The 27,145-nt window shown below is 33.7% G+C and overlaps 2 protein-coding genes across 5 annotated transcripts in view; both read right to left on the bottom strand.

Moving 5' to 3' along the window:
- LOC149424230 (mitochondrial import inner membrane translocase subunit Tim21) overlaps window positions 1-27,145 on the bottom strand; it is a 586,526-nt gene that overhangs the window by 298,630 nt on the left and 260,751 nt on the right. The window lies entirely within an intron of this gene.
- Window positions 1-27,145, bottom strand: part of smog (G-protein coupled receptor 158 smog) — a 206,524-nt gene that overhangs the window by 47,012 nt on the left and 132,367 nt on the right. For all 4 annotated transcript variants that reach the window (XM_089651396.1, XM_089651394.1, XM_089651395.1 and 1 more), the window contains exons 7-8: window positions 19,003-19,165; window positions 15,132-15,200 (exon numbers count right to left, since the gene is read on the bottom strand). In XM_089651396.1, the coding sequence (XP_089507522.1) occupies window positions 15,132-15,200; window positions 19,003-19,165 (232 nt within the window). The remainder of the gene's footprint in view (window positions 1-15,131; window positions 15,201-19,002; window positions 19,166-27,145) is intronic.

Here is a 27,145-nt window from a genome sequence, read left to right as displayed (position 1 = left end):
AGACACTTGTGTAGCAACAGTAGAGGGCTTAAAATCTATTACGGTATATGGAGAGTATACAGTATTGTACACGAAAGACTTTAGTTGTGGAGACACTTGTGTAGCAACAGTAGAGGGCTTAAAATCTATTACGGTATATGGAGAGTATACAGTATTATACACGAAAGACTTTAGTTGTGGAGACACTTGTGTAGCAACAGTAGAGGGCTTAAAATCCATTACGGTATATGGAGAGTACCTATACAGTATTATACACGAAAGACTTTAGTTGTGGAGACACTTGTGTAGCAACAGTAGAGGGCTTAAAATCTATTACGGTATATGGAGAGTATACAGTATTATACACGAAAGACTTTAGTTGTGGAGACACTTGTGTAGCAACAGTAGAGGGCTTAAAATCCATTACGGTATATGGAAAGTATACAGTATTATACACGAAAGACTTTAGTTGTGGAGACACTTGTGTAGCAACAGTAGAGGGCTTAAAATCTATTACGGTATATGGAGAGTATACAGTATTGTACACGAAAGACTTTAGTTGTGGAGACACTTGTGTAGCAACAGTAGAGGGCTTAAAATCTATTACGGTATATGGAGAGTATACAGTATTATACACGAAAGACTTTAGTTGTGGAGACACTTGTGTAGCAACAGTAGAGGGCTTAAAATCCATTACGGTATATGGAAAGTATACAGTATTATACACGAAAGACTTTAGTTGTGGAGACACTTGTGTAGCAACAGTAGAGGGCTTAAAATCTATTACGGTATATGGAGAGTATACAGTATTGTACACGAAAGACTTTAGTTGTGGAGACACTTGTGTAGCAACAGTAGAGGGCTTAAAATCTATTACGGTATATGGAGAGTATACAGCATTATACACGAAGGACATCTTAGTTAGGAGACATTTTTGAATTTGTATGAAAAATAATAATTGATAATTTTTTATTTTAAAAATCGTTATATGATTAATGAGGGACCCTATATCTACTACATGAAAAAAAATATAAGTGTACATAAAACGCAATTTCATTGACCACCGATGACATCTTCAGATGGTCAACCTTAAATTTACCAAAAAAAAATACATTTTTTTAAATGGTACTAGAGCTCCATACAAAGCACAATTTAAGCAAATTTTATTAATATTATTATTTGTGATGACGTGTGTTGGACTATTTTTTATCTCTCTTGAAACTCCTTCTACTGACTTCCGTTAAAACAAATAGTCGCAAATTGTTCTTAACGCGAAGCACATGAAACTCAAAATCATTCCCGTATATAGATTTCTTGATGCCACACTTATTTACTTAGAAATGTACAACATAAGAAAACATTTATCTAGAATTTTTGACAAGTCTAGAAAATAAAAAAAAATTTAAAAAAAATCACACCTCTTGATATAGATGACGAAAAAAAATAAATGGAATCCCGCAAACCCATTGTACAAACATGTATCGTTTAGAAAAAAATATCCAAAATTCAGACGCTGTTTCAGTTAATTTTTGTGAGAACTTCAAAATTGATGAGTCAGTGAAATAACAGTAAAATTGTTTAGTTGGATTGCCTTTAAGGTGAACAATTTAGTTCGCATGTCTAATCACAATTATTATTTCCAAACAAATAAGCGCATATTATTTTCTTTCACAATGCACCTGGCTACAGTTTCCGCCTAGTTTATCAACTACTTATCCACGAGTTATCAACTCTTCCGTTGGAAGCGCTCTTATCGTGACCATTCCGTTCTTTCCCTCTGTCTATCGCCGCGATTATCATTCGAGTTAAATAAAGTTAATTAAAATAATACATCCCACTCACAATTAAAGACATGCTGTTTGCGTGAAGATGCCCAAACTGATTCGACAGATCATTAATCAGGACTTAAACAAAAACGTTGGTATAAAAGTATATACTAATTAATTTGTGTGGTGAAATTTGCGAAATATTTTAAGCAGGGTGACTGGTACTTCATTCGAAATTCGGACATAATAGAGGAGACATTTCCAGGTAAAAGGTAAATTTGAAGATAGTGTCAATTATTCTTAACCGTTGTGGAAATAGGCAAAAAAAAATTAAAAATTGGATCTGAAATAGGTTACATATCGGAATAATTCACAAGCTTTGCTGCGGAAGAAGCAAAGTCGGTGGCGGTCTTCAGTAGATTCTAATTATTAATCGAGCGAGTTATTAATATTTTTTTTAAATAACACTTGTACTTTAACCCTTCAAGTCTCCGAAGGACATTACTAGCCACAAACATCATATTCATTAGAGCCCCCGAGGACCAGATCTGATTGCGGGCATCCCACCGTTATAAAAATACTTTTTTTATAATGTGGAGATATGTGGTTTATTCGCCAGAAAGAAAAATAGTAACTTTTCAGTTTGTCTCAAATATTTATACTTCGTTCAATGAATAAAATGCTGAAAATTGGTTGGATTTTCCCCTTGACAATTGAGAGTAAAATTTTATTTTTTGTATAAACAGCATAAAGAAGGGTGGTGACAGTTTTCTTACTAATTCTCTAAACAAAGGAAACGTGTTGTTTAAATAATACATCATGAATAAATATATATGTCATTAATTATAATATGTGTTCTTAAAATATTTGATTATTATAAAATGAAACCGGTCGGTGGCCGAGTTGACATCGCGTTTGGGTCCCACTCAGGCGTAGTGTGTTCAATTCCTCGGCTGGCTAAGTCCTCCATCACAACACAAGCAACATTTTCAGCTTATTGTGGTGGTAGCAGGAGATTTTCAAATACTGTCAGGTTATTCGTAACCCGGGAATGTTTGTCATTCTTTTGTTTTTTTTTTAAATTTAAAACAAAAAAAAAAAAATATTCTCTTAAAATAGTGGACATTTTGAGTAAAAATGTTTCGGTAAGTTTTTTGGTAGCATTTTGATATTTCATGTATTTTTTTGTTGTTTAGAAAAATCAACGTTTATTTGAAATCAAAATAACAGAAAAATAATTTTATTTGATTTCTAAAAGGGTATTCGTTTTTAAGACAACTTCAAAAATAATTAATATAGGGCACATTTAAAATATTGAATAGTTCTGTTACAATTTTTTTAACAAAAACCGCAAATTTACTGTGATGGCGAGTCGACGAACGTGCATTTGGATTGCAAATCTATTAATTTTGTTTCGTATCGAGAACAGGTAACTCTGGGTACAGAAAACAAACCGATTTAGAGTTTCCTGAATGATTCCGTTACCGCTATCAGCTAATACTGTGGCGGGTTCCTCTAACAGGAAATTGGTTTATGCAGTGCCATCGGCTTTAACAGGTCTCCCTCCTTTTTATACTTAAAACACAACAGCAGACTTATCTTGGGTGGCAGAGAAAAAATACCCGGAAAAAAACCTAGTTTCGTAGTATATAAAATAAATATTACCTGTGTAGGATTCGAGTAATCATCATTCTACTGTATCTTAATTTAAACATTATACTATTAAGTTTTTTCTAGTGGAACGTGAACTCTTTTCAACAGTTTACAGTAAGAATGTAATTAAATAACAGTACGTGTAATGACGAGAATACGTTGAAAGTTGAGCCTCGAATTATGGGAAAGGAACGAAGCAACAGTAAATGGTGCAAAACGCCGCTTGCGGTTGCTTCGTTCTTTTCCCGCAATTCAAGTCTCGGCTCGCCTTTCGGCTCGCAGCATAACGTAATACATATTATAAACATAGGTTTAGCACCGTGAGCTCAGGTTCAATATATATTTTTTTTATTTCATGTGAGATAATTATAAATAAACACATAACGGCTTATAAATTTTTGAATCAATAAATAAACAGACGATAGTCTGAATTGCGTTGAATTAGTGGGACTCCCAATTGGGGGGAAGGAATTTGGGGAAGAGTAAAAGATATATGCAAGATTAGAAGAGCCCGTCTAATAATAATGATGATAATAATGTGATGAAGTTATTAAAGAAAAACACCAATTTCAAGCAACGGTAATAATGTATGAAAATTGTACGAGACGGCATGTAATTTGAAGACCCTATAAAACAACAATCCTTTGCCAGTCCCAAGAAAAGAAGAGAAGAAAAGAAAAGTAATAAAATAATTTAAATTAAACGAAATAATAATTTAAGGAATTTGTATAAAGAAAGATAATATTATTTTTTAAAAACGTACAATTTTATTAACTTTGTTTCTTAGATCACTTAAAGAATTATATCGTTTATACACACTCTAAAATCACAGTTTTTAAAACTGTGAAAAGCTTTTTTTTACAAATTTGTTTAAATTAATGTGTTTTTAACGAGCGATATACAAATAGACATGGAACAAAAAAACTTACATTGTGTACAATCTGGTATTATGCGAGTACCTACTTTTCATTAAAACGTACACAAACATGCGAATACAATATTACTGTTATGTAAACAAAAAATAAGCTTTATTCACTCCGATTGCAATGTGTGTCTTGTGTGTTTTTTGCACAGATGTGAAAAGGAATAATGATCACCATTACCAGATACTACATCATGATAAGGTTAACTTTGCGGTCGACGGCGTCGAAAAAGTAAAAAATTAGGATAACAGTGCAAAAAAATCCTGATGGCTTTCTTTATTTGGAATGTATGATAAATAAATATTATAGTTTTATAATCAATTTATCATATTGAAAACAGAAGAAAGCATACTTTTTTGCATTGATGTGCCTTCTACTAGCTACGTGCTTCATCATAGCACAAGGGACATATTCCGCTTATAATTGTGGTATCTAGTAGGAGGTTTCAAATAATGTCAGATTATACACAACCTGCGGGAAAGTATTTCATTATTTCATGGGTATTAAAAAAGACCGAAACCGAGGAAATGATAGGCAGTAGCTGGTCGTATGACATACTGAAATAACCGAGACAAAATATCCAACAAAAACATAAAAGATACGTTTTTAGATTTTGAAGACCAAATGGATTATCGTGGCTTAATTTTAGGTTATTATGCCATGTCACGCTTCCTCCTTGAATAGCCATCTTTTCGGACAACGTTACTGTTTCCATCATCGGTCTAGAGTCGTTCAAAATATATGTAGCTTAGAGTTAATAATTAGAGTTTTGACGTGTGCGGTAAGGGAGGAAACCATATTTATTTATTTATTTATTTATTGTTTATTTGCAAAAACAGTATGAACCAGAACATTGCAATATCGATAATTAACATTTACAAAAAAGTGAATAACAAATAGGTACATTTACAAGTGGGACAAAGAAAAAAGTTTCAAATTTAGATTTACAATTTTAAGTATTGAATAATAATATTTCACGTTTAAATACGTTGTAGGACATGTGGAAAATATCCACATTTCCTGCGAGGCAGTTAATTAACCTAGTGATTCTTCCCAAGGGCATCACCATTGGTAAGTTAGTTCTGCACCTAGGAAGAATCAAAAGCCTGTGTTGGCGGCCTCGCGCGAAATTATCCGGGACATAAAATCCTATTTTAGCCAGAATGTCTGGTATTGATACTAAACCGTTTAGTAGCTTATACGCCATCAGGAGTAATGCAACATCCCTTCTGGAACTAAGGCTGCATATACCCAGCATTCCCGAGATAAATGCTGTTGGAAACAGCCATGGGTAATAACCAAACTCTCTCATGTAGAGGTATCGTAAAAACTTTTTTTGTATCTTCTCGACCATTAGTACATAGACAGTGTCCTCTGGCCCCCATACCTGAGATCCATTCTCAAGAATGCTACGCACTAAGCTAAAGTAAAGCAGCCTTATTACTGCAAGGTTGGTCAAGTCTTTCGAATTGTGTATGACAAAACCCAACATCTTAGTGGCTGATTTACAGATCTTTTCAATATGAGCGTGAAATGTTAAGCGAATGTCGTACACAATTCCCAAGTCCTTGCAAGTCACCATGTGCTTCAGTGACGTATCTTTCATTTTGTAATTAAAATATATGGTCTTGTGTGCCCTTGTAAAGCACATCACTGAACATTTTTGGAAGTTGAACCCAAGTTTGTTATCAATACTCCAGTCAATAATTGCATCGATATCTTCCTGGAGCTTTCTACAGTCTTCTATCGATCTTATTCTCAGAAAGAGTTTGATGTCATCGGCAAAAAGTAGAAAATGTTTAGTAGAAAGTACATATGTTTCCTTATAACGCCGTTGGGAAGGTTGTGGGTCCCCTCCAAAGTATCAATCATCAGGGCAGATGTACATATGTTGATCTGAAACTTAGGCTAAAGAAGGAGGCAGCGCAACACGACACAAATCATATAAATAAGTAAATATATAACAATAACGTTTAATGAAGTCCAATAATTAAAAATATTGTTTTGTTAGCAAAAACATGATTTTTAGTTCCTCTTTCATTTAGTTCCTCTTCGGACGCGTGTAAAGTTAATTGTGTCTATTAGACTAGATGCTAGATGACGGTGAAGACTCGGCCGTCAACCGCGGCATTGGTGCCCACGAGGCGTGAATCCCGGACTTGGAGAAAAAGTGTCTGCGAACGAACCTTGACGGTTGTGAAACAGCACATGAGCTGACCTAGATGTGAATACTGCTCTAGGTGATTACCACTTGTCCCCATCAACAACTCAATCTTTGTATTCTATGCAGGCGGCCAAAGGAAGAACTTACGAACGAAAGCACTATTTTTAATCCATTTTTTTGTTGCAAATAAATATAACACTGAAAATCAATCTCTGTCGTTGTATCAAAAGTTTGTCGATGAATTATTGAAGAATCCTTTCGAGATTGTTTTATTTTTCATGAACGTAATGCCTTTTAAGTACTTGGTCATGATTTTTTACTCTAAATCATCCTTTTTTGGTCTGATACTTGTTGTGAGAACCGGCCCTGAACCAAACAGCCTGGCGCTAGTGAAAACCTTAAGGGTACCGTGTTAGGCGTTAAATATTATAAGCGCTTTAGCTTCTTGGCTTCTTCGCGACATGGAAAGTCGGCGCCGGGGCGGACCGCCCCAATTGCACTTGCGCAGGTGTGTAAGCATACATTAAGCTGCTGAATCAGTTCTTATAGCAATCAATCCATATCGATAAAAAAAATCATTCTAACCTGTTATGTATCTGCCCAAAATACTTGATGTAAATCTAAAATGAAATTGGTCTGCCTAATCATATCGCGAAAAAATCTTGGCTCAGTTTGCAAATGTGGTATTCTTATTGGCAAATTATTCAAAGTGTGGGTTCACAAAAAACATTTTAAGCACGAACCTATGTACGTATATTAAAAGCGTTATAAAAGCATTTTCTCTCTCCTCATCTATTCGGGGCTATCCACCAGAAGCCGAACAAGTCAGAAAATTTGATTGTAGCTAACCTAACCTGGCCGTACACTGCTAAATAAGAAACTAAAATTTTTGTCTAATGTTATTATTGAGAAATATTATATTATGTTACAAAGTATACTACATTGAGAAATATATATATAATGGTGGTTTTACAGCATGGTATATTATATATGTATATATAATGGTGGTTTTACAGCATGGTATATTATATATGTATATATAATGGTGGTTTTACAGCATGGTATATTATATATGTATATATAATGGTGGTTTTACAGCATGGTATAGTTATCACCAAGAACTTTTGTTCTGTTCCTGTTCGTAAAATAGTTGAAACAATCTTTGTGAATTTTTAAAAGTGCTATTTTTATCAATACTTTTGTAGTGAAGGGACTATAAATTCTTGAAATAATCTGATGTGCGGTAATCATACGGCTTATTTATATAATTTTATGAATATTTTTTAGATGATTTCTAATGCCAATATTTCCACATTGCCATTCAATTAGGGATAAATCAATGGTTCTTAATAGTCTAAAATTTAAAATGTTTAGTATTCTAATAAAAATGTACAATATTTTTTTTACCTTTCTACTGTTGTATTGATATGTAATATCCACTTTATGTTTTTTTTTAAATTATATATTAAGTATTGCCTAAGTAATATTGTGCAAGGCCTCTAAAGGTCTTAATTCGGCCCTGCCCACAGTCACGTATCCACGGTGATATTTTCAACTTCGAGAATAAATGTAGCAGGTAAGAGCGATGAGATAATACATTCAGTCAAAACGAGAAATGCAGATGTGTGAATTTTTCGCTTTATTTTTATGACCATATGGCATCATCATTTCTCTCCGGGACTTCGTGTTACGGACATGCACACTTAGAGAGAGGTGTGCAACTTGTCTGTATATTTCACCGTGTGATGGTGTGTGGTCAATAAACATGAACAGTGTAGGCATAGTGCACAAAGGTCGGGATCGTAACTTTACCTGGCCAATTTTATGTAAAAAAATCTAAAAGTATAACATATTTTTTACGACGATTTTCAACCAAATTTAAATACACGCTCATCGCAATCTTAAGATTAAGCACATTTCGTTTAAAAAATTTACACAGACGAAAAAATGACATACCAATAATATTTTTTTAAATTATGACTAAACTTGTCAGAGAAATTTTTGGCAGTCCCAATAAAATCTGTTTACGTTACAAAGAGTTAACGTTACAGAATATGGGGACAATGCTTCTCACAGGATGTTTTGTTATCATCACTCTATTAAAATAACTAATCATATTAAAATTAAGAAAATTGAAAATAAATTCAAAGGTGCGTAATCTGCAGGACCAGATGGAATTCAACCAATATTTTTTTAGTGTTTCAACTTATTCAATGATTATAATTTTTAATAAGTCATTGTCTTCTGGCTATTTTCCCGGTATGTAGAAAGGTACTAAATATTTTTATTACTACAACACCGAGCTACTCACTTTAATTTTTTTAGGTTTATTCGAGTTTGACACTTTGATTAAATAAAAACAGGAAAAAAACGATTAAAGAAAACAACATAACTCGATTTTTTATCGTTTTTTTCATTTATAATTTTGTGAGTTAGATTTTGTTTTATGTTGATTTAAAATCTATTAAATTTCAATTTTGACAAATACATTCCAGAAATACAAAAAAAACCCTTTCCATGTATAGCAGCATCCTTCAAAGCAGTGTCAAAAAATTAAGCAGCATCCTTCATAGCAGTGTCAAAAAATTAAAAAAAGTTTAAACATAAAATTGTATCATCTTCTTTCGGAAAGTATCATTAATTTCTAAACTAAGTTTGGTTAAAGTAAAAAAATAAGCACTTGAACCATTATGCTTTTTTAAACTTACTTTCATTCACCTATTAGCCATCTCGGTGTTGTCAATTAACACATTTTAAATCATGGCAGCCCAATCAATTTTTGTTTACTGTTAAAATATCAGGTCGTATGTGGTGTTTTTTTTTTTTAAATAAAACACGAATTTACTATACGTATTGGATTATCCTTATACGAAGGAAAAAATGAAATTCAATGATTAAAATCGTATTTTTGGCCACCACTGTGCAGCGTGGCGTGTGGCGTATGGTGTGCGTGTAATGGTAGGACAGAAGGGTGTGCACTTCAGGTGGCACAAGAACCACAGCCGGGGCGGACAGGTTGTTGTTGAAATGTTCGCAATTCCCCCTAGTGTTGTGGTAACAAGTGTGTACCATTGGCATTAAATGTCAGTCAGAGGAGTACAATTTGTGCCAATCGTTTATTCGAACGCTAAAAACATAGAAGGACATAAAAAATAACACGAGCGAGGGGAATTGCCAGATGTTATGGAATTTATTTAATGCGTTCGAAATTATCGCTTTCGTATTTTTTAAAATTTGAAACACGTCATTACGATTTGTAACTAAGGAAAATTGAATGGATAGTCAGGGAAGCACTGCTAAAAAAATCCATTCTTACTGGCTTAACATACAAATTTAAACACATAAACCATTCAAATATTGTCATTCATTTTGGAACGATAGAGTTCATATTTAGGGTCTTCTGTTATTTTGCATTACTAATACGTCTACTGACTGCTATATCTCTTTTTGATCAACCTCGAATAATTTTCAAAGCTGTTTGTTTAGCTTAGAAGCTCAGCGTCCGCCTCTGATCAACGTACATGAACCCCACTCGTCTCTCTGAATTAGTACTTTGGGTGTTCAACACATCTGTTAAAATCTAAAATAGTTTCTCTGCAATAAATATTAAAATTCATAATAATGGAAGATATCCAGAATTCCATCAATGGGTACGGGAGAACGTGATGGCATTTCTATTAATAATCAATTTTTTCACAACGGCTGGGCCATTTAGTGTAACACTGTGGAGGGAATAACATTCACAAATAGATTGCGAAGAGATTTATTTGATTGCGTAATGTGACTTCCGAGAAGCTACTGAAATAGTATGGTGGAAGAACTTTCATGTTTCCAATAACTATGGGAATATTTGAAATTCTTTCAAAACAACTATATATTAGGAACCCATGTTATATTTAAGCAGCTTATGTTATAAATTAGTTTATAATTGACTTATACTATTTTAGTGCAACTCTCGATACAAGTTAGAATAGAGGAAGATACATTTATTTAATACAGTTTAACATATTTTATGTAACATAAGTACACCCACGAACTGGCGATGCCTATGTGGGATTTTTTGATATTATACATATTATTGTATTATATGTTTTTTTTATCTTATATCTACATATAAGATAAAGAAAATATATGGTTCTTTATTTTTACTTAATATAAAATTTATATATTTATATGTATGTAACAAAAAAAAAGTTTAATAGTAATATATCCCAAATTAATAATCCTGTAAAATGTATAAATAACTTATGCGGGGGTGCTCTCCTTACTTAAGGTTAACAGTCCAAGAGGGCTTTTTCTATTTTTGCGGTTTTTTTCGTATTTTCGAAGTCACTTGTGTCCGTAACAGCATATTCAAAAAAATATTTATCGTGTATGTTTTTTAGATACATGTATGTTATATACAACCTGTTAAAAATAAATAATCTAAAAAAATATTTTTCTTACTTTACAGCTGTTTATAAAATAGTAGTTTTCAATAAATCGCCAATCGACCTCAAGATTACTTTCATCTGCTACTACATACAACATGACAAAAATATATAAAAAATATTTTTTGATAGAACATATCTCAACCTATAGGACCCAACTTCTATATTTTTATATAATAGCTAAGTAACTTTGTGATATTATTTTGAAAAACTATGTAAATACACTTACTTTGAAGTCAATTTTATGTATTAAAAAACAGCAATTTGAAAAAAAAAAAACCGTATAATTAAACAGTATTTATACTATCTTAATTGATAAATAAATTAAATTAATTTAAAGATTTAATTGGTGATATTCTATATTCATTTAAACTCTAAACACATATAAATGATTGCATTTTACATATTCAATCATAACGCGAAGATCGTTCGCCACAAGCGGTCGTTCGCGACGCTCTCTTCTGTAAAGTAGTGTTAAAAAACGTAAGGGTAATAGTTTATTTTCGATATACGTATATATTGTAGACATAAAATCAAAACGTAGACTTTGTTCATGTAATTTGAAGGGAGCGTGTCAAAGGTGAACAAGAATTTGAATAGCGTTGAGGCGAACGTTGTTGAGATGATTGTACCTTGTTATATATTACCTTCCAGCTGAACAATATGTAGCAGGTCTTAATTATTGTCAACTCATCTCATTTGCTTGCGCCCGCTGTGGATGTGTACGAACGAGACAGCAGTATTATAATTGCTTCCAGCAGTATAGACGGGCAGACGTATCGTATTTCATGTGCCTAGTGTTATAGGGCTGTGCAAATAGGTGTTTAATTATAATAATAATTTGATTATTTAATTTGGCTATTATAGCTCTTCGTGAATTGAACAAATGAAAATAAAATATAATTATATAATATAATATATGTACATATATATAATTTTTTTTTGTAAAAGATTATATATAACTGTTTGAACCCGTTAGTCAATCTGCCAAAAAATGGTTTATCGGGACGTTATAAAAATACATAAATATTGTAAAAAATTCGTAAATCATTTTACTGCCAAACTTTTTCACTATCACGATCTAGGCGAAAAAAAATAGCACAAAAGTTCTATTATTTGGAATATTCCAATCTGTAAATATCCCTTAAATTAATTTTCCCCCATCAGAAACACCAGATAAAGCAAACAACACAAACCTGACCTCAATTATTTGATTTCCCAAAAAAAATTATTCGCACATGCCGGGATTTGAACCCGCAACCTCTGCAATCGAAGTCGAGAACCTTACTTACAATAAAAATATCAATATCCACTTATTCCAAGAAGGGAAAGACATTATTCTAGTATATTTTTAAAGTGATTGTTACCATACCAAATTTTGGAAGAATCTTAAATGTGTATTTATTTATAAGCCTAAAAAGTTTTAACGTAAAAGTGGAATCATTAGTGTTTATATGAAAATATCAATATTTCATAGGAAACTATAATAGTCATTTTTTGTTTTTAACGAGTTTTATTATTCACAATGTACATTTGTTACGTATAAATTTTATTAAATTAGCGACCGGTTTCGACACGTCCGTGTCATTAACTAGCTATTACAAAAAATGTCTAGAAATTGTTACATAGTGAATGCCAAAGAAATACAAAAAACAATAATAATATTAATAAAAATGCATAACAATAATAATAAAATATTATTGAATTTTATAAAATATATTATGATAAAACTATACTAACAGACCGAACGATTAGTCATAATAGACCCGGTATAGTTTTACATGAAAATATTATAAAAATAACTTATATCATTGATGTCGCTATTCCAAATTCCTGTAACATTCAAAAATGTGTTAATGAAAAAATAAGAAAATACACAGATTTAGAAAACGAAATAAAAAGAATTTGGCATTCTCAGACTATAAAAATATTACCATTCGTTATTTCGGCTACTGGCATCATACCTAGCTCTCTCATTAAAAATTAAGGCGTATTAGATCTATCAAAAAATTTATATATAAAGATGCAAAAGTCGGTCATTTTGAATACATGTAGGATAACGAAAGATTTTTTAAATATTTATGTTGAGGGATCAGTAGGATTTATAGGCCCTGTTAGAAGTTTTACCGAGCCGAACCCTCTGATATGAAAATATCTGGAGTCGGTGATTTTTTTTCCCCATTTGATCTCTGGTGAGTTGACGTGTTGTTGTTCTTGATTGTTTTGTATTTATTTTACTTATATAATGCACTTGCATAGTGTTGATTGACTAGCTGATCATTTGTGGAAAAGTGAGTGGAAGGGTTTAGTTTTTCCTATAATAAATAATGATAATAATTCTTGGATGACTTGTATAGCGCCGTTTTTGTGCAAAAACACCTCAAGGGCGGGGGGGAAGATTATGGGGAAGATTTAACCCGGACAACAAAATCGGAAGCATAAAAAAAATTATAAAAACTGTTTTTTATATGCCTACTCACTGTCAAAACCAAAACTTTTAATTAAATAAATGTATTCTCAACTGTGTTTTATATTTCAATGTTATGACAGCCTATTCACTGTAAAAACCTAAACTTTTAAATAAATAAAAGTATTCTCAACGGTGTTTTATATTTCAATGTTGTGACAGCCCTCATCAGTCGCAAGTCGGAAGAGCCGGCCGTTGGGGAGTGTGCTCATTGAATTGAAATATTTCCAATATTTGGGGAAAAAATATTTTTTCCTAAATTCTTACAATTTTATAGGGAATTTTAGTTTACATGTTAATTAAATCAATACCTCTCTAATAATTATTTCATATGGAGAAGATGCAGATTTACATAAAACTTTGAGATCTCTTTCGACATTTATGTATTTTGAAACTAAAATAAGCATAAATAGTAGTGGTTAAACCCAGTAAAAAGCTCATAGTTTACTTATAAAATCAAATTATTTTAATCGTGGATATCCGCCAGTTTTTAAAAAGCCGTTCATATAATGTTTATCAACAAATTAGGGAATCTCAAGGGAAAATTCCCACATTGTAGGGAAAAATTGAAAGCCAGCTACCACATAAACGGCTAAGATAAAACACGCTATTTTTAATTTGTCATCGGGAATGTTCGTTGTTGTCGATCGGGAGACCTCGGGTGTTTATGCCCGGATATTAGCATCAAACCACTTGTTCAGTAACGTTTTGGCGGAATTGTCTACAAAATACGATGAGGGCGACACAGTTGACCAATTTTTTAACTATTTTAGTAAATTTCGACAAAATCGTTATCTCTGCTACCCTCTTAAACGGGACGTTCAATATAATCTACGTGTTCATAGATGGTGTTAATGTATTTATTTTATTAAAATACGCTTTTGTCAAGTTATGCTTTACAATATCAATACAATATATTTGTTTGCGCCTGTACGTACGCAATATGAATATGAATAAATAGTTTTGTCCGTATGAAAACTCAATTCTTTCGAGAAAGGCATACAAATACAATATTAAACCGATTTATTCAATCCAAAATTGTATTTGTATGCCTTTCTTGAAAGATTTTTTAGGTACAAAACTATTTATTCATATTTATATTGTGTGTGTCTACGTGCGCAAACAAATAATTGGTCTTAATTTGTAAATCAATACCTTGCAAAAGGCGTATTTTAATAAACTAAATTAATGAACGCCATCTATGAACACATAGAATAAAACGAACTTCGCGTTTAACCTTAATATTATTTTCAAAGCGGTGAACCGTACTTACAGTTGTGTTATTAATATTACACATCAGGGATAAAAATGAAGAGAGATAGATAAATAAAATCCTCACCTACGTCCTAAAATATATACAAAACATAAGGTATTGGTTTTAAAGCAAGAAATTCCTTAACCATAAAGGTACATTTCAACAATTTTACAAAAGCTTGATCCAATAGTCGGAAATGGATAAATATTTCAAAGTTTTGGTGCTGAGTAGGTAGGTACTAGCGAAATTTGAGTTAGTGCGTGTTTTTTTTTCAATTACCATCTTTCTCATATGTTGTACGATTTGTAGGATAATCCAGCAAAACCGAATCCATGTAATCTAACTGGCAATATTTCACATTGATTGATCTATTACAGAAACGCAACGGTATAAAAATCGGTCAGGCGTTTATTACCCACGATTATAATCGCTCCGAATCAACGGTGAAACAAAAAAAAATTATCGTACTAATAGAAAAAAGTGAATATGCTTACCGTTGAATAGAGCAGAAATGTTCCTAGAAGAATAGTTTCCAGTATAGTCCACATCCCAGAAGCGATGGTCTGCAAAAAAAATTAAAAATAATAACAATTGCTTGTACCATTGCTTTTTTAAGCAATGTTGTAGCTTGGTAAAGGGTAATTGCTTACTATTTTTTTAGCATATTTAGCGATGAAATAATGTCCCTCGGGCCTTATATCATCTTTGGGATGCTGCATGGAGGGTCTTTTTAAGAAAATGAAGGAGAGAAATGAAAAATGTGTGAGGTGTGGGAAGGAATCTAGGGATCAGTGTATCCAGGAGTGACAAGCATGTGAATATATTCCTCCCACTGCGATGGATCGAGAGACCATTTGGAGAGGTCAAAGGATCTCCCTAAACCGGCCTCTCCTGATCTTGCCTCGCACCCCTGCAAAATCACCAAAAGTAGCGAACCACTTGGGGTGACCTATGGCAGAGGTATTGGTTATCTACTAAATGGTTCCCGGGGCGGCGGTACCAAACTCACAGACCAAATTGAATAATACCAATGCATACAACACTATTTTTATTCCACTAAAAAGTTTACTGTACATATTATAGAGCAATAGCAGTACAAGTCAATCACCCTTCCGAAACTTCAGGAATTATGACGTCGTTCAACGGGTAAACCACAGACATAGGAATTAATAGACGAGAAGATAATGGCGAGGGGTAAAATCAACTGTTGAAGAACGAAGGGAGTGAAGCTGACTTTGATTCGTCAATAAATCAATCTGACAGTAAATAAGCATCTCGCATTATAATATCACCATTTACTTCTTAAAAGTAAAATCTGCTTTTGAATGAATAGACATTTTTACATGGGAGCGCAAATTACTCGCCACGTTATGAACAAATTTGCGAAGTCCAAATTCGGCAAAAAAATTCGGTTCCATTTTCAGAGTCGAATATTTCGTTTAAGTATTTAGTTAAGACACTTTTATAAATGTTCATAATTTACTTCCCAGCAACCAACCAGCTTTTTGTTTCGCGTCCAGACGTTTCTCGATGTGATAGTAACAACTGATTCATATTATACGATGTGAATATGCTTAAAATAAAGTAAAATAATGCTTATATATGGAATGTAATACGACAATTGGGTTTATTCTCCTTTTCACATCTATTTTTACAAGTTTTCATAGTACAAGTCAACATTTTGCCGTGTTATTTCGTAAAATGAACCGATGATGCCTCGACCATAGTTCGCACAAGAATGATGACGTCACGTTTTCAAATTTCACTTGAGGCCATACGCGAGCACAGCCGGCTCCAATGGAACCGGTATGGGGAGTGGGGATAATACGCTTTTAATCACTTAGGGCAGGTCTACTAATATTCATATGTCTATGGGGTAAACTGTATAAATGTAATTATTTTGAAGGTTTCACACGCAATTTTTCGGTTTTTATTTCATGTTCAACAAGCAAGCCAAATTTTACAGATTCTTTATGATTTCTTTAAGAATCATTCAATTATTTTATCAAAAGTAAACAGATGCAGAGTAATTTAAAACTCTGCTCAGCAGTGTTATTATAAAATTTCATTGTAATTAAAAAAATCATAAACACTTTTTTTTAATTCATTTAACTGACATATCATTCCATTTGAAACTGCATTCAAGAAAGAATTGTAAAGATAATAATTAAACACTTTCATTTCAATTAAAAACTTCTCTAAAAGTGATATTATAACATCGAAATTGATATCACCAACGTAAAATTTTCTGAATTAAATTAATTGGTACCATCAGCAATCTATTACCTTGATTAAGCGAATCATAAGCGTGATAGCAAGTCACAGACCAGTGAGCAAATTTTTTTAAAAATATCTTCCCCTATCCCTTCCTTATACGTTAGTAATTATAATCCAAAATGGCCCACACCTGTCTTAAGTTCACGGTAAGCATCCGCATAACGCGATCGGCATTTAGCATACCGTGTGGCGAATATAGCGGGATGCATGTTATTGTAATTTGCAATTTATGTCCAAACTATCCAACAATGAATGTATCGTTCCAAAATGAAAACATCATTGAACACAGATTACCTTTATCGCCCGGAATTATCGCTTGTTGACAGATCACCGTATCGAAAGTAATATGGGATAACTGTTTACTTCTTCATAAATTTGCATGATAAAATTATGTTTTACATATGTAGTGGTACGCCACTACTTGATTCGAACGGCATTCTAGAAGTTTCGGTTTTTTTCCAAACAAGCTTCTTGGATGTTTTTTAATTTTTTTTAATTTTAGTTTGGCAATATCTACATAGCAACCAAAATGTTCGAGAAGTTTCTTCACCTTATAAAAGCGGCAGCATGAAGGAACTCGTGAGTATTCCGTCTCCAAACCGCCAGCCAAGTATTACCGCGCTAGGGAACCTTGACCTAGATATCGCCGGAATTCTATAGTATTGTGAATAGTAAACGCGTAAATATTGCGACTGTAAAATCGATTTTAATTTAACAATAAACACTGTATCAGAGTTGAACGAGACTTTTATTTGTACACCAAGATAACTACACATATAAATATTATACTACTTTACGTAATACATATATTATAAATACTGACATAATGTAAAACAAATACACATTTATATAATGGGTTCAAATTGTGTAATATTATAATACCGTTTCTAAATATACAGGGTTTTCCAATAAGAGGTGTTATTTTAAATAGCCCGATATTTCGGTAGATGTTACTTTTGAAGCTGTCATTTTTTGACATTTGACAAGTAAAAACTACGCCATTAATAAAAATGGAACGATACACGCTTCAACAACGCATTGAAATTATTAAAATTTCTCGGAAAACACAAGAGTTATTGTTGAAAAGCCTCTCTATCCTCAACGTGTGACTGTTTGGTGCGGTTTATGGTCCGGCGGAGTCATTGGACCTTACTTTTTCGAAAATGAGACTGGAGCAACAGTTACTGTGAATGGATTGCGCTATCGAGAGATGATTAATGATTTTTTATGGCCGAAATTGCATAGTATTAATCTGGACAACGTTTACTTTCAACAAGACGGCGCTACGTGCCACACAAACAACGAAACCATTGATCTTTTACGATTGAATATCAAAATAACACCTCTTATTGGAAAACCCTGTATTATGTTAATGAGAAGATATCACAGTACCTACATCGCTATCGTATCAAATTTGACTCGTTAGCTCTTTTCTTGGTACAGTGAATGCAATTTTGTATAAGATTCTAACCGTAAAAAATAATTTCTAGCAAAAATAATTCCAACAGGTAAGTCCAGCTAGCAAGTATTATCTTTTAATCGATCAAAAAGATTAATGAACAATATAAAAGTTTGGTTAGTATAGCGTAATTGCCTAGCGAATTCGCTGCTTGTGAGATTTTATGTATGGTAGGTATGTAACGATTTAGAGTTAATTGGATTACCAGCACCTCTGCCATAAGTCACCCCGAATGGTTCGGTACGTTTGGTGATTTATCAGGGGTGCACGGGTTCATCACGTGGGGTATATTAAGGATGCGCCTGCCCACCAGCTGCGTGGCGTGCCAGATCGAGGGAGGCTGGTTGGGGAGACCCTTTGAAATCTTTTTTCTCTCACCACCACCAGCATTAAAGTGTTAAAGAGAGATAAAAAACCACCAATCTTACACATCACCGCACTCTTGGATTGTTTATCTGTATAGGAAGACACATATTGTATATATTAATTGTCTAGATCTGAATATGTACATAACTTATTTACTCCTATCCCCTTTCAAAATATTTCCCAAAAATGTTAATATAATAAAAATACTGATTCTTAGCACACCATTGTTTTTTTTTTTTGTATTGTGTGCATTGTCCTCTTACCTTGCACTTGCGCTGTTTGAACACGATCACGGCTAGCATGACGGTGACAGCCATGCACGCACCCTGCACGACCAACAGCGTGCCCCGCATCAACGCGTTGCGCCGCACGCTGCACGCACCCCCACTTGTACAACTGTCGCACGCGGCCGGGCACTGCGTGCACCTGGAACAAAAATAACGAAAATATTAATCACGAGCTATTTTAATTGCTACCAGCGGGGTTCATCGAGGGACGCATCCAGGATCTATCTTATTCGTTGTATTCATCAATATTTAACCAATATTTTACACACTGTCGAAAAACCACTGTTTTCTGATGATGTGATGCTTTGTAATGTTTTCAAAATAGTTTTGTTTTGTATTATGCACCACTCGACACTATAGCAACGTTAAAAGTCGTAACTTGTTGAGATTCAGCCAGTAGTTTAGTTTATGACTCGTGTTCCTTTTCAAATATCCTCATTCGTAATTCGGATCTATGGTTTTACTCCATATCGTCTCAGGAATTTCATCAACATTCCATCTATTTTCGTCCTTCTTTTTCCAGTTCCATGACTTACTGGCATACATCAGGTTATGTATCAACAAACTCAAATATGGACTGCTAGCTTTGCTGTCATCGACAACTTTTCACTGGCGACTATTTAATTAATTCCTCCGTTAATGGAATTGCTTGCATTCACTCTTCTGTCTATGTCCTTATAAAACTTCTCATCTCTCGGGATCCTATTTCCTAAGTACACAAACTCATCCACTTGCTACAACGATTAATTTAATAGCTCATTATAAACTTGATTTTTTTTTTTTGATTTTCTAGATTCTTATTTTCAATGAAGTGGTGAATAATTTAAATGTAATGAATTTAAAGTTGCGTTAAGTCACTGCGCCTCACCATTTTTACCTCATATGGGTGAATTAAATGTTACCTGGCTATTATAGACTTAGATGCCTTCTATTTTCTCGGTAAAGAAAAAATTTGCTTCCTAAAAACCCTACTAAAATTGCATGTTTTGGAGCATCATATTATTCAGCATCACATCAACCGCTGCTATATACTACATACATGTCTGTTTGTGTTTTGTTGGGATCGGGTGGGAAATTCAGCTGCGCCTAATTATAGGGATTTCCTCCGCATTCGCCTGTGGAGGCATGGGAAATCGCAGAAAACCATACTCAAGAGAAAACGACCGTCTGAAACATGAAACAGAGGCGGCCTTCAGTAACATCGGTATATGATGTCCTGCATTTTGAGGTGTGTGTGGGTGTGTGTGTTTTAAACTTACAGTACGAACTTGCTAAAAGCATAAACTGACAAATAAATTTATTTTCACAAGCGAGGTTGGTCGAAAGAAGAAAGGAACTAAAGAATGAACAAAATTTGATATTCACAAAATCAACAATATTAAAACTATCAAATGCAGATTCCACATTTTTTTCTAAAAAAACATTTTTTCCAAAAAATTAGAATTTTATTTTATAATTTATGAGCTTGCATCTATAAGCGCCTATTTTATCGTCCATCAGTAAATATTGCATTATTTATTTGGTATCGGTTAAAAAGGGGTGCTATCTTTAACCACCGCCATAGCTCAAATGTATTCTTAGAATCAATATCAGCTGCTAAGTGTTACCAAACATACAAATTTTACACCCTAGTGATAGTTTTACGAAAACGTTTAAAGACCTTGTTTGCATTTGTTTGCCGTAAACGTTTAAAGACCTTGTTTGCCGTAAACGTTTACTTCAACCCCTAAGGACGCAGGCTTCCTTCCCGTGGGTAACTTTAACATGCCATTATCAAATTGTTATATGATGACAACTTGTTTTGAAGTTGTACGGGAGGTATTAGTGATAATAACTATTTTTAAATATTGGTAGGTAACGCTCAAAACAATCGTTCTATTCCGTTCATATTTATGGAACTTGTATTTCTAATAATATTGACATCCAGATATAGTATTATTATTCGTCAAGATTTTACCTACTAACAAAAGTGTTCGCCTGCCTTCATAAATTAAAAGAGAAAAATCAACGTGACTCAAAATTAAATGACTTTACCCCTATCATACCCATGGATTCCATACGATCAGGTGGCGATACTAGTGAGCGCAGAATTGTATCAGAAAAGAGATATATTTCAAAAGACGCAAAAATTCAAGATGGTCCAGGCGTCATTATGATCAGGATCAGGGCTGTTGACATCGACAACAATTCATTGCTAGAATATTTTAGGAGCTGGATACAATAACAATAACTTATTATGAACATTGTAGTTCTGGGTAAAACACGTTAAAAGTTTTTTGAAATGCTTAATATCCACTTGTTCAAACTTTTCTGTGTGGCTCTTTCTGTGTAAAACCTACAGACGTAATATTTACACAGCAGACAAAAAGAAGGGATTAGTGCCTGGGAAGAAAATTGGGCAGTCTCCAAAATAAGAACTGGATCTTTCTATGCTGGAATTCAAAACCATATCCCTACTAGGCCATGGTTTCACGGTAAAAAACTTTCAAAACGATTCATTTCATGTATTTCGAGAATGAGAATTGGTCACTGTTCAATTGCATCCCACTTGGCTAGAATTAGAGTTTTGGATGATCCGGTCTGCCAGTGCGGTGTGGAAGAGGAAACCCTCGACCACGTTTTCTTTAACTGTAAAAACCATTCATCTTTCAAGAACATATACCGCCTGCTTATTAAAATCACACACCAGTCCCCCCTTAGCATTTCACACCTTTTATCTCTTAACAATTCTCGTGTTCATACAGCTTTATGTAAGTTCATTAACCTGAATGAATTCAACATTTAATTTGTTTTAGTGATCTAAATAAGTCCAATATTTAATTTGTTTTATTATTCTCCCAATAGATTAACCGAATTTTTTTATCCACTTTAACTGTTACCGGCACTGTTTAGTATTGAAACAGCTTTTTGAATTACCTACCATTTTTCCTACTATCCATCTCCTTCCCTATAAACAGTCCTACCCACATTGGACCTTATGAACATTGTTGCACTAATTGTCGCAAATACCAGTCGAGCTCGTGTCGTACATCAAGAAGGTGCCACCTAAAATTTCGTCGTCGTATCATATGTGTAAATACCGAAATAGATTCATTTGTTGTTCGTCTCGTTTGTGGAGGAAAATTCACCAGTGCAAAGTGCATCGAAAACCCGTATTTTTGCCCGGATTCATGGGAGTTCAGGTAAGCTGTTTTCCTTCTTCCAATTATTCCCGTGCTATTTACAAACCAATTGAATGAGCTTTAGTTATCGTTTTTTTACAGTTCACTCAAAGTGTTATAGAACACGCTACATTGTTTGGTCCTCTCCCCGGATATCGATCTGGTTGGATATTGAACATCGGTTCAATTAGCCATTCAATTGTTTTTTTGAATATCACAACCTTGTCATCCATTCTCCTGTCTAAAAGCTGTTTCAACAATTTAGAATCATTATTCAATAATAGAAGCATAAATTTAGTACCTAGAATATTGTCAATATTGTTTGCAAATTCGGTGGGTAATCTTAAATTTGTTACCTTCAAATTTGAAGTAGGTAGGTGCAATTATTTTTGAATATTGTCGTGTCGGTAAAACAGATTGTTTCAATAATCAGAAAGTGGCTGGTTTTTAAGTTGGTACTACTGAGTAGTCAGCTGTCAATTGGACGGCCATATTGGAATACATTGTTTACAAATTATCTAGCTGTCAAAATAGTGTGTTGTTGTTTCTCGGAATTTTGTTTACTAAAATACTTTTCTTAAATCTGCAAATATGGCATCGAACGCAATTAAATATAAATTGGCGATTTTAGATCTAGAAAGTATTCGCGCGTCGGCGGTTAAGGCTTTAAAAACATCGGAGTTATCAGATAAGAAGATTTTTAAAGCACGTTTTTCGGATATAACAACAGTTAGAGATAATTTCGTACAGTGTCATATGCTTTTGGAAACTTCGAAAAAGGAGGAGTCTGAAATTGCAACTTTGCAAACAAAATATTCTGAATTTCAAGATATTTATTACGAAATACAGTCACATCACAGTGAATTGTTTCCGGAAAATTTCGAAAATGATTTTGAAAGTAAAAATGTTACTAAGAATTCAAATATTTCACTTCCGAAAATTAAATTGATAAATTTTTCTGGAATTTCAACAGAATGGGTAAATTACATAAATACTTTTGATTCATTAATACATTCAAATAATACGTTAAATCCTGTACAAAAAATGCATTATTTAATTAGTAGTTTATCTGGAGAAGCATTTATTTGTGTTAAACATCTTCCTATTTCGGAAGAAAATTATATTGTTGCCTACAATTTGTTAAAGGCAAGATTCGAAAACATTCGGTTAATAGCAGATACCCATATAGAGTTAATATTGTCATGTCAAATTGTCAAAGCCAATGATAACTTGAGGAAATTTATTTCAATATTGAAGGAAAACGTAGCGGCTTTAATGGCATTACATTTTCCAGTACATGAATGGAGTTTCCTATTATTACATATTGTTTTACGTAAATTACCAAAAGAATTACGTATTGAATTTGAAATTCAAAATAAATTGGAAAAAGTGCCTACATTTGACCAATTATTACATTTTTTGGAGCAACAATGTTTAGCTAAAGAGACCGCGTTGGGCGTTTTTCCGGAAAGTCTCTCACAAAGGGAAATCTTTAATAAAAGCCCCTCGAAAGCATATAACATTAAAAATCGTTCGAATAATAATAATAATAATGTTAGTTCTTTTGTGTCGAATGTCGTAAATAAATGTCTTGTGTGTAAATCGTCACATTATTTGAATAAATGTGAAAAATTCTTACGTCTGTCACCAAAGGACAGATTTTCATTCGCCAAGGAGCACAAGCTCTGTCTCAACTGTTTACAAAATAAACATAATGCAAAAAATTGTCAGTCTCGTTTCTCTTGTAATGAGTGTCAAGCTAGACATCACAGTCTGTTGCATTTTCCAAAGAAAATGTTTGAAAATACTGAAAATCAGGAAAATTCTGAAAATCAAGAAAATTCTGAACCACTTGCGTTAACAACGTTCTACAATAAAAATAGTAAATCGGTACTGTTGTCCACAGCCTACGTGGAAATATTAGGAAAAAATGGTGTTTTTCAAAAAGCAAGAATTCTTTTGGACTCGGCGAGTCAGGCTAATTTCATTTCGGAGGAGTGTGCAAAACGCCTCGGCTTTTCTCGTTCAAGTAAACATTCATTTTCTATCGTCGGTATTGGTGGCACTCGCACAATTGGATCAAACGGATTAGTAAAAACAAATTTTCGTCCTGTCGCCTCGAAGGAGTCTGGTATTACAACAGATTTCCTTATTATCAATAACATTTCATCGTACTTGCCGTCGTCTCATATCGTTGAACATGACTGGCAACATATTAGAGGACTCAAATTAGGAGACCCAACCTTCTACTTGCCATCAGCAATTGACATTCTACTCGGAAGTAATATTTTTGCCTCATTATTAGGCCCAGGTAAATTGGTCGGCAAAGCAAATGAACCTATTGCCATCGAAACAACATTAGGATGGGTTTTAATGGGAAATGTCGGATCGTCAAATGATTCGATAAATTCATTTTTTACTTCAATGGATGACTCAATTGAGGATAAACTTAAATGTTTTTGGGAAATCGAAAATGTCCCCTCTTTGAAAGAAATTCGATCCCCTGATGAAATTCGGTGTGAAAAGTTGTATATTGAAAATACCTACCGTAACAAAGACGGGAGGTATGTCGTAGCTTTACCATTTAAGGAAAGCCCAGAAAAATTGGGAAAGTCATATGACACCGCATTGTCGCGCTTTATGCATTTAGAAAAGAGGCTGGATTCAAATCCTGATCTCAAATCGCAATATATTTCTTTTATGAGAGAGTATTTAACTTTGGAACATATGATTGAAATACCACCTCGGTCACCAGTTGGAAACTATTTCATACCACATCACGGCGTAATCAAGGAGACAAGTTCTACAACTCGTTTGAGAGTCGTTTTTGATGCAAGTACCAAAACATCATCGGGTATTGCATTGAATGATATACTTTTCGTGGGCTCAAAATTACAAAAGGACATAGTCGAATTGATGTGTAACTTTCGTATACACAAAGTCGTTTTTACAGCTGACATACGTCAAATGTATCGACAAATCCTCATGGATTCAAACTCATGTAATTATCAACATATATTATGGCGGGAGTCGCGCAATCATCCCGTAAAAGAATTTGAATTACAAACGGTCACATATGGGACAGCAAGTGCCCCTTTCTTAGCTATTCGAACATTGCATCAATTAGCAGCTGATGAAAAATCTAACTATTCAAAGGCTGCAAGCATATTAATTAATGACACATATGTAGATGACATTGTAAGTGGTGCGCAAACTTTGGAAAGCGCTCGATATTACATCAGGGAGTTGAATGCATTACTTCAAAAGGGTGGTTTTGAATTACGAAAATGGACTAGCAACTATCCTGAAGTTTTAGAAGACATTCCTCTCAATTATCGGGAAGTACCATTAAGTTTTGAATTTGACGGTGATAAGAAAAATATTAATATATTAGGTATTCAATGGATCCCGTCGCTCGATAAATTTACATATAAAATTAATAATGCTTTTAGTGACAACTGCACAAAACGTACAATGCTATCTACTATAGCACGATTATATGATCCATTGGGATTCATTAACCCTGTCGTTTTTGTCGCTAAATATTTCATGCAAGAATTGTGGAAGTTGCAACTTGGTTGGGATGAGGTAATCCCCATGGAAATGAGTTTGAAGTGGAAGAAATACATAACGGAACTTCCTTCCCTATCAAAGTTAAGAATTGATCGCTTTGTTACTACGTCTCAAAAAAGTCGTTGTATACTGGTTGGTTTTTCTGACGCCTCTGAACGAGGATATTGTGGAGTTGTTTATTTGATTGCAATCAATAATCGAGAAATTTCAAGCCACATTTTACTATCTAAATCAAAAGTTGCACCCATTAAGGTGATATCTATTCCACGGCTTGAACTGCTTGGAGCAGTTTTGTTGGCAAAGCTGTTAACCTATTGTAAAGAAGTATATAAAGATCGACTTCAAATAGAAAACATTATAGCTTTCACCGATTCCACTATTGTTTTGGCGTGGTTAAAAACACCTACGTTTCGTTTGCAAACTTTCGTTGCAAATCGTATTGAAACCATCATTCAAAGTCTACCTTATGAACATTGGTTTCACATTTCGTCGCAAGAAAATCCTGCAGATTTGGGGTCACGAGGAGTTTTTCCAAGTGAAATTGCCGAATCTTCCTTATGGTGGTATGGTCCACGTTTTATATCGTCACCCGTAGAGGAGTGGTCCTTTGTTAAACCTCAAGATATTCCGGTAGAACAAATACCAGAGTATAAATCGAAGAATCTAATTTCATTATCAACTAATGTGTCGACTCGTGACCAAGAGTTTCTATTGAAATTTTCATCACTATCGAAATTATTACGAGTTATAGCTTGGTGTCGTCGATTTATTAATAGATTAAGTTTGAAATCAAAGATAAGTTGCAACACACTCTCGTTGAAAGAAATTAATTTATCTTTGACCTGTTGCATTAAATTCGTTCAAAATATTTATTTTAAACAAGATATAGATAATATAATCTCGCATAATGTGTGTTCACCGCAACTGCAAAGACTTGCTCCCTTTATCGATGAATTTGGAATATTAAGGGTGGGCGGACGTCTTCGCTTTGCACAAGTAGTATCGGAAACCTCTAGACATCCTATTATTTTACCAAAGCAATGTCATTTAACAACTTTAATAATAGATTATTACCATCGTTTGTACCTTCATCCTGGTCCGCGTGCATTGCAATCTATACTATCATTAAAATATTGGATAATTTCGGCTCGTAACGTAATTCGACATCGTTTGAGCAAATGTATCTCTTGTTTTAAAAACAACCCGTGTGGTAGTTCACCCTTGATGGGTAACTTGCCCGCTTCCCGCTTTCGAGAAGGTCGTCCATTTTTAAATGTAGGAACCGATTATGGAGGTCCGTTTGTAGTCCGCGAAAGTAGGCGTCGCGGCGCTAAAACCTATAAAGCCTATTTATGTCTATTCGTTTGTTTATCGACCAAAGCCGT

Source organism: Hesperophylax consimilis, chromosome 4, assembly GCF_061612785.1.
Source record: "Hesperophylax consimilis isolate HC1 chromosome 4, BYU_Hcon_1.0, whole genome shotgun sequence".
NCBI classification, from domain to species: domain Eukaryota; kingdom Metazoa; phylum Arthropoda; class Insecta; order Trichoptera; family Limnephilidae; genus Hesperophylax; species Hesperophylax consimilis.
The sequence above is the reverse complement of the archived record's forward strand: the minus strand, read 5'-3'. Positions and strand labels throughout refer to the sequence as shown.